This window comes from Nomascus leucogenys, chromosome 5 (genome assembly GCF_006542625.1).
Source record: "Nomascus leucogenys isolate Asia chromosome 5, Asia_NLE_v1, whole genome shotgun sequence".
In the NCBI taxonomy this organism is placed as follows: domain Eukaryota; kingdom Metazoa; phylum Chordata; class Mammalia; order Primates; family Hylobatidae; genus Nomascus; species Nomascus leucogenys.
Window position 1 is genome coordinate 33,939,761 of NC_044385.1, and position 17,733 is coordinate 33,957,493.

A 17,733-nucleotide genomic window follows, 5' to 3' on the forward strand; every position below is an offset into this window, starting at 1 on the left:
GGGTAATAGAATATTGACTATAATTACATTCATCCTACTGACCTTGTTCTAAATTATTATGGATTATTACTACGCAAGTTATTTTGTTCCACACCAGAGGTGGCTGTATTTCGCTATCAGATGACACGACCTCTAATTCAATAATGTCTGTAATGCACTGGTATCCTCAGATAAAAGCTGTCTATAATGTCTGAACAAAGGTGAATTAGTTATCCAATTCACACACACAATTAACTCTGTTAATACCTGAGAGACCATAGAGCCCCTTCTGAATTTCCTATTAAATACTGCATATGGAGGTCTTCCCTCCATCTGTAGTTATCTTGTGCTGTACTTCACAATAAATAATATTGTTTATTGCCCCCATCAAAAATCTTGCATTCATTATCATATGAGACCTCATTCCAGAAAGCAATGACTTCTTTTCCTAAAAAATTGTATTAAATACAAATGTTATGCCTATTAGTAAAGTATAATAGTTATATAAAAATAATAATGCCTTCACGAAATACGGAAAACAATTAAAATTTTTTTTACTATTTTACGAACATCTCTTAAAAGCCAAATGGCAATATGTATTAAATGAATTTATATTTATATGCTGTTTTCAGTCATCTTAAATAAAAGACTATTTATTTAAATTCAGGTATTAAAGGGCAAAAAAAATCAAAACATAATATTTTTGCCACCTGTTCCCTCTATAAAGAGCTGAAATTTCATAAATAGTTTGAAGGCAGAGAACTGTGCCTCTGCTTTGTACCCATATGTGATGCCAATGGCTGTATTCATAAAAACTCAGATCAGAATAACTAGGTAATGTCAAATGTTAAGCAAACACCCTTGGCTTCTAAAAGAAGGAGGTAATTAATTAATTCTTCAGGGGATGCTTTTCATTTTAGTCATCTAACATAATGTATCCTTTTAGCAGGGAACAAGCGAACAAAATACCACTAAAATAAAATCTAGCTCTCTTAGCACACATTCACATTAAAGTTCTCATTATATTAGGTAAATTCCATGAGAAAGTAAGTAGTGAAGTAAATCTACAAGTGGTACCATAGTTCACATGAAATCTGCTGTTCACCTGGGTTTTCATTTTCCCTCACAACTCAAAGTAGAGAGGTAGAGCAGAGGAAAAGGAAATGGTTTCTTAAACGTGTTTCATATATTCTATCTGCTCATGAAATGACAGAGAGAAATTGGAAGCTAAGTAGGTGACATTCTTCACTGCATAAACAATCCAAACTACAAACCAACCTTCTGCATGCTGCAGCACAAGAAATACTGACTCCTCAGAGATGATGTACTTATGCAGACACACCATGTTGGGCACACAGCGGGGGATGATGGTCTTTCTGTTCCTGCTGTATTCACTGCTTTTCCTTAGACCCTGACAGAGAACAAAAAGGTCAGTTGTATCCTCAGTTGCCTTTGGAGCCTGCTGTGCTCTGTGTTTATCAACCAAACTAATCTATCCGAGTTACTCTGGGCTTCAGAGAAACCACTCATCTGCTGCTCTATGCCCCCCAGTCCCTGGAGGCTCTGCTGATGGCATCTGGCATGAATCCAGAGAAGGAAGATGCCACAAAGCTGCCATTAAAATCAATTACGTGGGTCAGTGTTTTTATTAGAAATGCTCTCAAACTAAGTCATCAGGATGACACACAGTTATTTCTCTGTGACCTTTTCTTAAGTTTTATTTTACTTATCTATATCTTTAAAGCAGTAGACATTGTAAGAGCAATGCAAACTCCTGAGATGCAAAAGGTATTCTTAGATTAAGCAGGCAATTTTAAAATCCTATCCCCCAAAAGTACAAACAATATTAAGTCTTCTTACAAGGAATAAGGTTTGTCTATTTTCTGGTGTCATACTCTGTTTCTAAAGAAATGTCAATGATAAAGTACATTCACACACACACACACACACACACAAAATGTGTTTCAGTACTTTTAAAATGAAAGTCTGTTCTGTCCTTGTGTCCATTACAAGTAAAACCTACATAAAAGACACAAGTAATAATGCACATGTTTCAGTATGTGTCAATGTGACCTGCTGCCATGCCTTATCAGCAAATAAAAAAAGCATCAGAAAAAGAAATATAAAATTAATAAATTCACCTTCTGAATGCTGTGGAAATGCTTAAATTAGGATATTTTAGGAATATGTACTATCACAGCCCATTCCAAATACAATTTCAAAATTTCAAAATTGAGGGTTCTTTCTCTCCTTATTCATTTAGTTATAAATTGCATTATGTATAGAATCAAAATTGAATTTAGATCAAAAAGAGGACCAGGAATGTAGATAACACTTTCCCAAAATACCTGTAACAAGACTTTAAGGCAAAATTTTAGCTCTTCAGAACTGTAGTGATAATCGAAGGTGAGACTGTGTGTAGTCTTCACAATTGAACAAAATGTTCTTGAGATGTATTTAAACAACACACCACACATTCAAACAATATGAAATGGTTCTTCAATTTATCCAAATTGTTTCCTCCATACTCTGTATCAAAAAAAAGTTGTTAAATGCATGCTATCAACCGTGATGAAAGGATAGAAAGAAAAGTAAATAAACATCACCAGAAACAACATAAAAGGACATTTAAAACCTGGGGGGCGGGGGGCGGGGTGGGAAATATTAACTACTTAGTTAATATTAACTAAATGTTAACTAAAATATTAACTAAATATTAACTAAAATATTAACTTTTCTTTCAGAAGCATAATTTGAAATTAAAATTTTAAATTCATTAAACATTTAAATTTTACTTACTCTTTTTTTTTTTTTTTTTTTTTTTTTTGAGACAGGGTCTCACTCTTGTTGCCCAGGCTGGAGTGCAATGGTGCAATCTTGGTTCACTGCAATCTCTGCCTCCTGGGTTCAAGCGATTCTCCTGCCTAAGCCTCCCGAGTAGCTGGGATTATAGAAGCCCACCATTATACCCGGCTAATTTTTGTATTTTTGGTAGAGACGGGGTTTCACCATGTTGGCCAGGATGGTCTTGAACTCCTGATCTTAGGTGACCTGCCTACCTCAGCCTCCCAAACTGCTGGAATTATAGGCACCGCGCCTGGCTACAAATTTTACTTACTTTTAAAATGAAAGTCTGTTCTGTCCTTGTGTCCATTACAAGTAAAACCTACATAAAAGACACGAGTAATAATGCATTAACAATATAATGAAACATTAACTCTTAGCTTTAAACTAAACTTTAAGAGTAGGGCAGGGCTGAAATTCAATCCCCTCCTCAAAATTGTTCATTTCTGAATAAATTTTTTTAAGTCAGCAAATTACAGGATCAAAATAATCTTATCCAAAATTGGTTTTATTATGGTTTCCTTTTCTAAAAATGCCGTATTTTAGAAACATTACTGTTTCCTATAGTATTTTAAAATGTATTTCTTAGAAGTAAAGGAAATATTATTTTAAACAGAGTTTTTCCTCTTGGAACATATATGATCAACAGGAAGTGGTTCAAAAAAATTGTTCAAGTCTCAATTTTCTTCCTAAAATCTCCTATGTAGCAACTTGCTATAATGTGATCTCAATAACTCAGGCTCTAGCCTAAGGCATCCTTTTGGTATCTCTTCACCCTGAACTCGACTTAACACCCCTTTCCACCACCGGCAAATCCTGTCAGCTCTGTCTTCAAAATGTATCCAGAATCTGAACTCACCTTACCACCTCCACAGTTATTACTCTGATTCAAGCAAAGACCAACTCTTATCTAACTTGTAACTACAGTGTTCCAACTGATCTCTCTGCTTCCATCTTTGCTGCCCTGTGGTCTATCCTCAAAACAGCGGCCAGGGTGTTCTTTTTAAAACATAAGTTAGAACATGGCACTCTTCTTATCTCACTGAGGGAAAAAGCTTAAGCCCATAAAATGACCTCAAGACCCTTCATATCCTCTCACACAATGCCCCCTTAAACTACTCAGTCCCACCCCTCATCTTGATGGATAAAATAAATTAACAGAAGTATGAAAATATCCTACCCTATTAAAGCTTTATTATTTTGGAAAAACTACTGCAGCAAAGATTGGCAAACTTTTTCTTTAAAGGGCCAGACTGTAAATATTTTAGGCTCTACAGGCCTATGCAGTCTGTTACAGCTTTTCAACTTTGTCATTATAGAACAAAAGCAGCCACAGACTGAAATTGGCCATGGCAGGAGGATTTGTACTACAGAAATCAGCAAACACTGCAAATGAGCCTTCTTCCCCCTACCAGAGAGCTGACTGTCAAAGATTTACCAGCCCACCACTGGGTAAGGAAAGACAGAAATTAAGGATGAAAAAAAAAGATGTTAAGCTTGAAAAAAATAAAAGAATTTTTAAAGGGTGAGAAGAAACAAGGAAGTTGAGATGGGAAACCAGTTCGAGAAGATGGAAAATTCCATTTTAGATATTAAAGTTGAAAAAATAGTGAAAACTTCATCTTTGTCTTCTAAGTGTTTGACCTATGCTATTTAAATTTCCATTAATTTCAATAAAATATTCTCACAGGTACCTCATATCCCCTTCCCAAGGCCCTGCCTTCACCAAACAAACAGCCTGCTGCTCCTCCTGTAGTACTAAGTAAGACCATCTTCCATGCATGCTCTGAAACCAAACGTGGTCTAAGTTACTCTGAACTGTCTCCTGTCTCCCACCTTCAAAACAAGTGACTGATCCAGGATTCAACAATTATACACTGAGCAACTTCTAAATACCAAGTATTTAGAATCAATTCTAAATCAATCAAATCAATTCTACCTCCTAAGCACTTCTCTTATCCACCCCGTATTCTCTAATCTGCCATGTTTTAAGCATTTACTATGTGCTATACTTTACCCAGGTGGAATCAATATTAATCTTCCCAAAAAAGCCAATGATTTATTTTATTTTGTTTTGTTTTATTTTATTTTTATTGAGACTGGGTCTCACTCTGCTACCCAAGCTAGAGTGCTGTGGTGTGATTTTAGCTCACTGCAGCCTCAACCTCCCAGGTTCAAATGATCCTCCCACTTCAGCCTCCCACGTAGCTGGTACTACAGGCATGTGCCACCATGCCCGGGTAATTTTTTTTTTTTTTTCGTAAGACAGGAGTCTCACTATATTGCCTAGGCTGGTCTTGAACTCCTGGGCTCAAGCGATCCTCCTGCCTTGGCCTCTCAAAGTGCTGAGATTACAGGGATAAGCCCCCAGGTCCGGCCCAGTGAAATAATTTTACCATTCCTATTCTACATTAGAAGACATTACAGACATGTCTTCTTATGGACATAAGACATTCTTATTATGTAGAAGCTATAATAGTCGGTAACAGTATCTAACACTTGTGAGGATTTCAGTAAGATAATCTTATAAAAGTACAGCCAGTTGCTATTACTGCTATCACTATTATTGCTTCTTTTTCCCTGAAATGTTCCCCCAGGCACTTATCAAACAAGTATGCATCTTTCCATATGCAGCACAAATGTCACTGTATTTCTCAGTAACACTGACTACTTTCTTCCTTTCTTCTGCTGTTTTACACAGCACCAGCATATATTATAGCATCTCTAACCCTTCGATTTGGGGGTCTATCTCCCAGTGAGACTTCGAGCTCTTTATGGGCACGCTGTAAGGCAGGATAATGGGCCCCAAAGATGTTCATACCCTAAGAATCCCCAACATTTGTGAACGTGTTATGTTACTGGCAAAAAGGCCTTTGCAGATGTAATTAAGGTACAGACCTTAAAACAGAGAGATTACACTGGATTATCTGGGTGGGTTCCAAAATATCACATGAATCCATTTCAAAAACACAGAACTATCTTCTATGAAAAGAAATGCAAAGCACAGAAATGATAAGGCTGAAAGGGAAATCATATTCAAAGCATGAAAGGGATGCACGGCTGCTGGCTCTCAGGTGCAAAGGCCCACATCCAAGAACTGGAGAGAGGTTTCTAGGATCTCACAGCAAGCCTAAGAAGGAACCTAGGCAACTTCTAGGAGCATAGAGCAGTCCTTGGCTGACAGCCAGCAAAGAAACAGAGTTCGGTCCTACAACTCTATGAAAAGAACAGAATTCAGCCAACAACCTGAATGGGCTTGGAAGCAGATTCCTCTCCTGAGCTTCCAGTAAGGAATATAGTCTTGCCACCATCTTGATTTCAACCCAGTAACTGTGTCAGACTTCTGACCTATAGAACTTTAATAATTTAGTTGTTATAGGCTGCCAACTTTGTGGTAATTTGTTATGACAGCAACAGAAAACCAACAGCATAAAAATTATTCTATCACATAACACACTGTTCTCACACAGTAAATGTTTAATAAACATATGGTTAGTGAATTCAACTCTAAAAGTTTATAAGGTAGATGACGACACGGGAATAGAGCTTAGAAAAATAAGTCAGTACTAATGATTTATATTTGAGCATTCTCCATAAAGATAAAAACTAAAGACACAAGAATGAATCCCACTGGGACACTTCCTTTATATCAGGCACTGTGCTGGGCTTTAAGGAATTAAATCATGTAATTCTCTCAACAATCTAAAGAGGTAGGTATCTTTTATTAATCAAGTTTACAGATAAGGAAATAAACATAAAACTGATTGTACTCTCTGAGGTGCACTCTGAAACACTGAAACTTCTTTAACCTCAGGACTTTGACCATACTCACAAAGATAATAAGTGGTAGAGGGTAGTCTGGCTCCAGGTTTCTTCCTCTTTAACTGCTAAGCTATACTATTTATTTCTGAATTTTGAAAATATACATAGTTGAAATATTGTGAGTAAATAATAACCAAAAGTGTAGTGAGAAAAGTACAAAGAGAAAACATAGTGGTTCAGATGACAGAGAAAGAGAATGCTTAAGATGAGTGCAATCTATGCTAAACAACAGAGAGAAGCTATGAAGAATGAGGACTGAGAAACCATCACTGGTTAGGGCAGTTAGGAAGTCATGTGTAACTTTCAACACAGCATTGTACAGTTCACTGTACAATGAACTGAGGATAAAAGCCAGATTGCACAGAGTTAATAATGAGTGATAAGAAAATAGAGGTGATATATATATAAGCCTTTCAATAGTAAAGTATGTCAGAAGAAGGAAAAACACTAAAATGAAATAGTGGGATCATCAGTTGAAACAAAGGGTGTGACTTTTTTTTCAGATAGGATAGACTTATTCTCTCCATAGCTGCCTTTTGAGTTATAATCAACACAAATCTTGAGCCTTCAAAACATGAAAACACATTTGTGAACTTTAAGAGTTAAATCAACATATCAAGAATGTAAAAGGAGGCACCATGGCCCTTCTTCTGCAAAGGAGAGCTCAATAAATATCTGTTGAACATCTGTTGAATCTGTGAAGACATTTAGTGTTCCTTAAGTCTCATTTGTTTTTATATGAGGTGTGACTTTTTTTTTTTTTTTTTTTTTTTTTTTTTTTTTGAGACAGAGTCTTGCTTTGTTGCCCAGGCTGGAGTGCAGTGGTGCGATCTCGGCTCACTACAAGCTCCGCCTCCTGGGTTCATGCCATTCTCCTGCCTCAGCCTCCCAAGTAGCTGGGACTACAGGTGCCTGCCACCACGCCCGGCTAATTTTTTGTATTTTTAGTAGATACAGGGTTTCATCGTGTTAGCCAGGATGGTCTCGATCTCCTGACCTCATGATCTGCCTGCCTTGGCATCCCAAAGTGCTGGGATTACAGGCATGAGCCACCGCACCCGGCCTATATGAGGTGTGACTTTTAAGTCACTTACCAGAAAGCCAATTCTATTTGAACAAGAGATATCTATATGAAGTAGAACACATCTCACTAGGTAAAAGGCATGGAAGCTGTATAACCAAAGGAAAGAACCTGTCCCTATTAAAAGCCCCTTAATTGACTCAACAAAATATACCTGCACAAATCAGGAGTGATACCTCCTTACTGCTCTCACTTAGTCATGAAGCATGAAGCAGATCAGATAAAAAGGCCAAACCGGCTGGGCGCAGTGGCTCACACCTGTAATCCCAGCACTTTGGGAGACCAAGGTGGGTGGATCACCTGAGGTCAGGAGTTCAAGACCAGCCTGGCCAACGTGGTGAAACTTTGTCTCTACTAAAAATACAAAAATTAGCCGGGCATGGTGGTGGATGCCTGTAATCCCAGCTACTCGGGAGAGTGAGGCATGAGAATTGCTTGAATCAGGAGGCGGAGGTTGCAGTGAGTTGAGATCGCACCACCCCACAGTCCAGCCTGAGCAACAGAGTGAGACTCTATCTCCAAAAAAAAAAGCAAATTAAGATGGATAAACATGGCTGGGAAATGCTGCTTTGTTTATATTTACTTTCTTCTCCTACGAAGTTTGTGTGCAACTAGACAATGTTCACATTGAGGCAATAAACACAAGAACATATGTGATTTTTTTAAAATGTGCCCTTTGACTGTCAATTTCTCCCAAACAGGTGTTGGCTAAATGATTATAAATTGGCCTCTGGATACACCTCTTCAACTGAGCCGTACAGGGCTGGTGATAATATAATTAGACCCAAAAACATCAGGCTGGTGAATGCTTTCCATCTGTTTGGCAATAATGTTTAGTTAACAATAGTCTTTAAAAGAAGCACCTTCAACTTCAGTTCTTAAAGTTATTTATAGAGCCATTCTTAACACACCAGCACTCCTGCTAACAAGAGCTTTAGCTGCTTGGAAATTATTAGCCATACAGCTGTACACAAAGAGAAACGACTGCATTTAACATCTGTATCTTTCCAAATTTACGTGCTTCGACCTCATTTAAAGTCATTTCTTAATGAACAGTGCTATGGTGCTGCATTAATATTATAGTTGCATGCACAAAGATCATAAGGAGCCAAACATTTTTTTTAATGCCAACAGTAGGCCAATCTGTAATGAAACTGTCAGCATAAAGGACAAAATAATAGCTTCTTTAACCCTCAAACAGAATTTGTTCATTTGTAGACTAGAACACATCAATTTAAAAACTGCCCATGGGTTTGCTCACCTTTATGAAGACAAAAATCTAATTTGTACTAGCTTGATACAATTGTCTTTCCAATAAAAGGCTCCTAAAACAATCTTTTATTTCATGATAAAACAAGTACTATAACTAAAACTGCCATGAAATAATTATCTTGGATAGCATACCTTATTCAAAGAATACAATTAATGTATTTCTCCCTTTCATTTTTCACACTTACTTATCAGCCCTATATTAGCATATGGTCTAACAGAAGAGATTACTTCATCTTTGCCCATACTAATACATGAAATAACTGCTCCTAACTGGGGGAAAAAAAAAGAAAAAGCAGGCAACTTATTCCTTAAGGATTAGCCTCATCTGTTCTTCAATTCCACAAGTTTCACTTTTCCCACTTTTCTGTCAGAATAGTAGTAGGAAAAGCTCCAACTGATTACAGGTTTGAGTCTATTTGTTAACTAGAATTAAGAAAGGACTAATATTTAAGTAGGCAACCATCTTTGCAAAGAAAAGAGGGAGAAGGGGTACACCAAATGATCAAAAAGTATCAAATGATGATTATTTTTAAGCAAATAAAGAAAAATAATATGGAGAAGAGAAAAGAGATATGCTACTATGAAGACACTATGAATGTGGTGAAGAAGTGTGGAGAGTTCCCTTCAGTGGGGATTCAGTGTCTCCGCATTCATGAATCTTTTTAGATATTTAATTTAAATGTTGACACTGGAAGTCTGGAAGTCCCTGAAAATAACTTCAGCTCCAATACCTTTTAAAAGAAAGACTACTTGGGTAATTTGAGGGACTGTCTGTCTCTACTTTAGTGCCACTTACTTCATGGGACTCCAGAACAATTAATACAAGTTAAAATAATGCTTAAGTCTACAGAAAATTAGTACAACCACTATGGAAAACAATATGGAGATTCCTTAAAGAACTAAAAGTAGAACTACCATTCGATCCAGCAATCCCACTACTGGGTAGCTACCCAAAGAAAAAGAAGTCATTATATGAAAAAGACACATGCATATACATGTTTATAGCAGCACGATTAGCAACGGCAATGATACCAAACCAACCTAAGTGCCCAGCGACCAATGAGTGGATAACGAAAATGTGGTGTATATATACTCCATAGAATACTACTCAGCCATAAAAAGAAATGAAATAATGTCTTTTGTAGCAACTTCGATGAAGGTGGAGGCCATTACTCTTAAGTGAAGTAACTCAGGAATGGAAAACCAAATATCATATGTTCTCATAAGTGGGAGCTAAGCTATGAGGATGCAAAGGCGTAAGAGTGATATAATGGACTTTGGGGACTCAGGAGGGAAGGCTGGGAGGTGGGTGAGGGACAAAACTACACACTGGGTACAGTGTACATTGCTCAAGTAATGGATGCACTTAAATCTCAGAAATCACCACTAAAGAACTTATCTGTGTAACCAAAGCCACCAGTACCCCAAAAACTATTGAAAAAAAGAAAAGAAACAAAAAGACTACAGGACAAACACAGAGCATCCCTTAATGGTGTCGCATATAACCTGATTTGTGTTCGTTGCTTATAATCTGAATGAGATCTCAACTGTGTAAGTCATGCTCCTGGTTAATTCACATATAAATAACGATAACAGAAAGAATGAGATCAACAAAACAAAGAAACTAGAGAAAATAGTACAAGACCAATTTTGCAAATAAGTTTTTCCCAACATACTTTCATGTGAACATGATTGTAGTTACTATACTCTCTTTCAAAGATAATCCATACTTGACTAGTATTAGATCTGAATTTTTAACCAGATGGGCAAATTTACAAGAGCTGGTAATGTTATCCTTCTATAGAAATGGATTTGAACAACAAACCTAGAGCATTAAAACTTTGCTTTCCTCCCCTAACACCATGCGTAATTATCAAATGTTATTCGTATTTTCTGCTAAAATAAATCTCATTTTGTATTCTTAAAACATCCAAAATGTGTTTCTACTCTTAATTCCACACCTTATTCTCATGAGGCATCTTTATAAAAATTCAACTACCAGAAAACAAGGAATAGTACTCGGTGGGCTTTAATATCAACAATTCTCCTAACTGGGGTATAACTTCTCTTTGGCATCAGAAGGCCAGCAACGTTCCCTGTACCATTGCCCAGCAACTCCAAAAGCAAAAGATGTTGCACCTACAGCTTTAGTCCATCAGAAGCTGCACCATCAAGAGCATCAGCATGAATAGACCATGCAGAGACACTTCTCTCATGTTATGCCACGAAACCAATCTGTCCTTGGTTTCGTAAGTTTTCCACTGATGAAAATTCAAGCACAAAGAGTAGAATTTGACAGGGATACTTATAACTCTAGTCTACAAGATATTTTCAGCTATTACTCTCAAGGATACATTTTCAATTGAGAAAAGTATATAAGGTACCCAAGATTTATGGGTAACAAAGAAAATACTTTGGAGCCTTACCAATGTTTTATTTGTGCTACAACTTCCCACATAGCAGATTATCATGAACTGAACAAATAATCCAAAAGGGTTAGCAATGTTCCCTATATCCACTGCTCAGTAACTCCAAAAGCAAAATATGTTGCGCCTACAGTTTTAGCTCATCAGAAGTCGCTGCATCAATTTCTGCAAAGTTAACAAAGTTAAGAACGGCAGAGTCAAGAATCACCAACTAATTTAGAACAAAAGGAAACACCTCTTTGAGGCAGGTTGAGCTCTTCAGGCTCCTATTTGATCCAGAAGTACCTTCAAAGGTAGAAGAAAACAGACCATATCCACCAGAATTATATGAAGATTGTACTTAAAATCCACATCTCTCTTAGTTATTAAAATCCAAAATGCCATAATTCAAAATATACTTTGTTTATGCAAACACCCAGGATTCCTAAAAACATCCTATATTTCAATTTATGTAGCTAATCTTATTTATCTTAACTACCAACAAACTGGGGTAGAAACAGAGGAAAAAGAACCAGGTTAGGAAGTGCAAGTAACATAAGACTAATCTGGTAAATAACTACTTCTGTAAGAACACAACTAATTGTAGATTTCTTTAAATGCCCAGACATTCACAAAGTAATTTTAGTATGCTAATTTTTAATTAAAAGGTATTTCGGCAGTGAAAGCTCTTTCATATGCACTACTGATTCTTCATCAAACGTTAACTTTCCAACTTAACACCAGTTTAGCCGGTGGGAGCCTGAGGGTTTACCATCTGCTGCTGCCCAAAGTCACTGTGGCCACCTTCAAAACATATGCATCAAAGCCCCAAGATAAGACACTGAAGAAATATTGCCTAAGTCAGCTAAGGGGGATGACGAACCCAGAGGCAGGCAACAGGCAAGCTACCAGAAAATACAGAACATCATGAACCATCAGTTAGCCTACAGAAAAAGTACCCAAGGTCACAGGGGACTCCAATGGCTGAACAAAAAGACAAGAGAAATACTACTACTAATGGAATATACTTAAGTCATTATGTGATCTTTCTGTTAAAAAAAAAAAAGTCTAGTCATATTTAAAATCACCTGTAATTTTATTGAAAATAGGCATTATGGTGAATAAAATGAAACATAAAATGTAAGATGTTTTATTCAGTCTATGGATAATAATAAAGATTGTATTTTTTATGGAGTCATAAAAGTATTTTGTTTTGAAAGGCTTGTTGTTCTGGGTACTATCATACCCATACTTCAAACATAACATGAGAAAATAGACTTTGAGACAGATTTAACAAAATCCACAAAATACCACTTTAAAAACCTGATGCCATATATTTAAAGTAATGATCACGTTTACCATAATACCTCATATAAAAACAAAATACTGTGGTGTCTTTTAAAAACAGAATCTCAAGAATCTAACTATATTCAATTCTAACACTGAATAACTGGCATATATTCATCGTAAAAGAAATGTATTCACAGTAAATTTGCTTAGACTTCATTTTTACTTTCTGCTTTATAAAATGTATTTTAAATGTAGTTAGAAGAAAATAAGTATAGAAGATATTTTCTAGAAAATTATACAAAAGAAATCTTTTAATTCTTAGTTTTAAAATGGCAACAGAAGGCCGGGCACAGTGACTTACATCTGCAATCTCAGCACTTTGGAGACTGAGGCGGGCAGATCGCTGAGGCCAGGAGTTCGAGACCAGCCTGACCAACATGGCGAAACCCTTTCTATAAAAATACAAAAATTAGGTGGGTGAGGTGGCACATGCCTGTAACCCCAGTTACTCGGGAGGCTGAGGCACAAGAATCACTTAAACTTGGGAGGCAGAGGTTGCAGTGAGGTGATATCACACCACTGCACTCCACCCTGGGTGACGGAGCCAGACTCCATTTCAAAAACATAAAACAAAATGGCAACAGATGCATTTTTTTGCGTTAATTCTGATCTTAATTCAGATTTTTAAAGATTCTTCAATGCTTCCACAGAGAATTAGTTATAAACTAATTTAAAGATGGGGCATTATTAAACATTCATGTACCATAAAAACTGTTGTAATAAAGCACATTTATCTTACCCTATATTTAAACTTGATTAATACAAACATAACCTGTTGAATGTAAATATCAATATTTCTACGATATAATACTGTATTGTGTGTGTACATCCCATCTGAATTCAATTCATACTTATAAATATTTAGTAATTTGGGTAAGTATGATGGGTTTTTATTATTATACTTTAAGTTTTAGGGTACATATGCACAATGTGCAGGTCTGTTACATATGTATACGTGTGCCATGTTGGTGTGCTGAACCCATTAACTCATCATGTAACATTAGGTATATCTCCTAATGCTATATCTCCCCCTCCCCCCACCCTACAACAGTCCCTGGTGTGTGATGTTCCCCTTCCTGTGTCCATGTGTTCTCATTGTTCAATTCCCACCTATGAGTGAGAACATGCGGTGTTTGGTTTTTTGTCCTTGCAATAGTTTGCTGAGAATGATGGTTTCCAGCTTCATCCACGTCCCTACAAGGGACATGAACGCATCCTTTTTTATGGCTGCATAGTATTCCATGGTGTATATGTGCCACATTTTCTTAATCCAGTCTATCATTGTTGGACATTAGGGTTGGTTCCAACTCTTTGCTATTGTGAATAGTGCTGCAATAAACATACATGTGCATGTGTCTTTATAGCAGCATGTTTTATAATCCTTTGGGTATATACCCAGTAACGGGATGGCTGGGTCAAATGGTATTTCTAGTTCTAGATCCCTGAGGAATCGCCACACTGACTTCCACAATGGTTGAACTAGTTTACAGTCCCACCAACAGTGTAAAAGTGTTCCTATTTCTCCACATCCTCTCCAGCACCTGTTGTTTCCTGACTTTTTAATGATCGCCATTCTAACTGGTGTGAGATGGTATCTCATTGTGGTTTTCATTTGCACTTCTCTGATGGCCAGTGATGATGAGCATTTTTTCATGTGTCTTTTGGCTGCATAAATGTCTTCTTTTGAGAAGTGTCTGTTCATGTCCTTCGCCCACTTTTTGATGGGGTTGTTTATTTTTTTCTTGTAAATTTGTTTCAGTTCAATGTGGATTCTGGATATTAGCCCTTTGTCAGATGAGTAGGTTGCAAAAATTTTCTCCCATTCTGAAGGTTGCCTGTTCACTCTGATGGTAGTTTCTTTTGCTGTGCAGAAGCTCTTTAGTTTAATTAGATCCCATTTCTCAATTGTGGCTTTTGTTGCCATTGCTTTTGGTGTTTTAGACATGAAGTCCTTGCCCATGCCTATGTCCTGAATGGTATTGCCTAGGTTTTCTTGTAGGATTTTAATGGTTTTAGGTCTAACATTTAAGTCTTTAATCCATCTTGAATTAATTTTTGTATAAGGTGTAAGGAAGGGATCCAGTTTCAGTTTTCTACATATGGCTAGCCAGTTTTCCCAGGACCATTTATTAAATAGGGAATCCTTTCCTCATTTCTTGTTTTTGTCAGGTTTCTCAAAGATCAGATAGTTGTAGATATGCAGCATTACATCTGAGGGCTCTGTTGTGTTCCATTGGTCTATATCTCTGTGTTGGTACCAGTACCATGCTGTTTTGGTTACTGTAGCCTTGTAGTATAGTTTTAAGTCAGGTAGTGTGATGCCTCCAGCTTTGTTCTTTTGGCTTAGGATTGACTTGGCAATGTGGGCTCTTTTTTGGTTCCATATGAATTTTAAAGTAGTTTTTTCCAATTCTGTGAAGAAAGTCACTGGTAGCTTGATGGGGATGGCACTGAATCGATAAATTACCTTGGGCAGTATGGCCATTTTCACGATATTGATTCTTCCTACCCATGAGCATGGAATGTTCTTCCATTTGTTTGTATCCTCTTTTATTTCACTGAGCAGTGGTTTCTAGTTCTCCTTGAAGAGGTCCTTCACGTCCCTTGTAAGTTGGATTCCTAGGTATTTTATTCTCTTTGAAGCAATTGTAAATGGGAGTTCACTCATGATTTGGCTCTCTGTTTGTCTGTGATTGGTGTATAAGAATGCTTGTGATTTTTGCACACTGATTTTGTATGCTGAGACTTTGCTGAAGTTGCCTATCAGCTTAAGGAGATTTTGGGCTGAGACAATGGGGTTTTCTAGATATACAATCATGTCATCTGCAAACAGGGACAATTTGACTTCCTCTTTTCCTAATTGAATACCCTTTATTTCCTTCTCCTGCCTGATTGTCTTGGCCAGAACTTCCAACACTATGTTGAATAGGAGTGGTGAGAGAGGGCATCCCTGTCTTGTGCCAATTTTCAAAGGGAATGTTTCCGGTTTTTGCCCATTCAGTATGATATTGTCTGTGGGTTTGTCATAGATAGCTCTTATTATTTTGAGATATGTCCTATCAATACCTAATTTATTGAGAGTTTTTAGCATGAAGGGTTGCTGAATTTTCTTGAAGGCCTTTTCTGCATCTATTGAGGTAATCATGTGGTTTTTGTCATTGGTTCTGTTTATATGCTGGATTACGTTTATTGATTTGCATATGTTGAACCAGCCTTGCATCCCAGGGATGAAGCCCACTTGATCATGGTGGATAAGGTTTTTGATGTGCAGCTAGATTCAGTTTGCTAGAGGATTTTATTGAGGATTTTTGCTTTGATGTTCATTAGGGATATTGGTCTAAAATTCTCTTTTTTTGTTGTGTCTCTGCCAGGCTTTGGTATCAGGATGATGCTGGCCTCATAAAATGAGTTAGGGAGGATTCCCTCTTTTTCTATTGATTGGAATAGTTTCAGAAGGAATGGTACCAGCTCCTCTTTGTACCTCTGGTAGAATTCAGCTGTGAATCCATCTGGTCCTGGACTCTTTTTGGTTGGTAAGCTATTAATTATTGCCTCAATTTCAGAGCCTCTTATTGGTCTACTCAGGGATTCAACTTCTTCCTGGTTTAGTCTTGGGAGGGTGTATGTGTCGAGGAATTTATCCATTTCTTCTAGATTTTCTAGTTTATTTGTGTAGGAGTGTTTATAGTATTCTGTGATGGTAGTTTGTATTTCTGTGGGATTGGTGGTGATATCCCCTTTATCATTTTTTTATTGTGTCCATTTGATTCTTCTCTCTTTTCTTCTTTATTAGTCTTGCTAGCAGTCTATCAATTTTGTTGATCTTTTCAAAAAACCAGCTCCTGGATTCACTGATGTTTTGAAGGGTTTTTTGTGTCTCTGTCTCCTTCAGTTCTGCTCTGATCCTAGTTATTTTTGCCTTCTGCTAGCTTTTGAATGTGTTTGCTCTTGCTTCTCTAGTTCTTTTAATTGTGATGTTAGGGTGTCAATTTTAGATCTTTCCTGCTTTCTTTTGTGGGCATTTCGTGCTATAAATTTCCCTCTACACACTGCTTTAAATGTGTCCCAGAGATTCTGGTGTGTTGTGTCTTTGTTCTGATTGGTTTCAAAGAACATCTTTATTTCTGCCTTCATTTCGTTATGTACCCAGTAGTCATTCGGGAGCAGGTTGTTCAGTTTCCATGTAGCTGAGTGGTTTTGAGCACGTTTCTTAATCCTGAGTTCTAGTTTGATTGCACTGTGGTCTGAGAGACAGTTTGTTATAATTTCTGTTCTTTTACATTTGCTGAGGAGTGCTTTACTTCCAACTATGTGGTCAATTTTGGAATAAGTCCAGGTGGTGCTGAGAAGAATTGTATATTCTGTTGATTTGGGGTGGAGAGTTCTGTAGATGTCTATTAGGTCCGCTTGGTGCAGAGCGGAGTTCAATTCCTAGATATCCTTGTTAACTTTCTGTCTTGTTGATCTGTCTAATGTTGACAATGGGGTGTTAAAGTCTCCCATTATTATTGTGTGGGAGTCTAAGTCTCTTTGTAGGTCTCTTAAGGACTTGCTTTATGAATCTGGGTGCTCCTGTATTGGGTGCATATATATATCTAAGATAGTTAGCTCTTGTTGAATTGATCCCTTTACCATTATGTAATGACCTTTTTTGTCTCTTTTGATCTTTGTTGGTTTAAAGTCTGTTTTATCAGAGACTAGGATTGCAACCCCTGCCTTTTTTTGTTTTCCATTTGCTTGGTAGATCTTCCTCCATCCCTTTATTTTGAGCCTATGTGTGTCTCTGCATGTGAGATGGGTTTCCTGAATACAGCACACTGATGGGTCTTGACTCTTTATCCAATTTGCCAGTCTGTGTCTTTTAATTGGCGCATTTAGCCCATTTACATTTAAGGTTAATATTGTTATGTGTGAATTTGATCCTGTCATTATGATGTTAGCTGGTTATTTTGCTCGTTAGTTGATGCAGTTTCTTCCTAG

General features: G+C 37.1%; 1 protein-coding gene across 8 annotated transcripts in view; it reads right to left on the minus strand.

Annotated features, from left to right (window-relative positions):
* Positions 1-17,733, minus strand: part of RPS6KC1 (ribosomal protein S6 kinase C1) — a 242,999-nt gene that overhangs the window by 72,134 nt on the left and 153,132 nt on the right. For 7 of the 8 annotated variants that reach the window (XR_004030093.1, XM_030812886.1, XM_030812883.1 and 4 more), the window contains 2 exons: positions 3,098-3,145; positions 1,258-1,390 (listed from right to left, as the gene is read on the minus strand). Coding sequence is in view for 7 of the 8 variants with exons in the window: in XM_030812886.1 (XP_030668746.1) it covers positions 1,258-1,390; positions 3,098-3,145 (181 nt within the window). In the remaining variant the exon portion in view is untranslated. Of the gene's footprint in view, positions 1-1,257; positions 1,391-1,950; positions 2,048-3,097; positions 3,146-17,733 lie in introns of those variants that run through there. The other variant, XM_030812888.1, reaches the window with a different exon arrangement.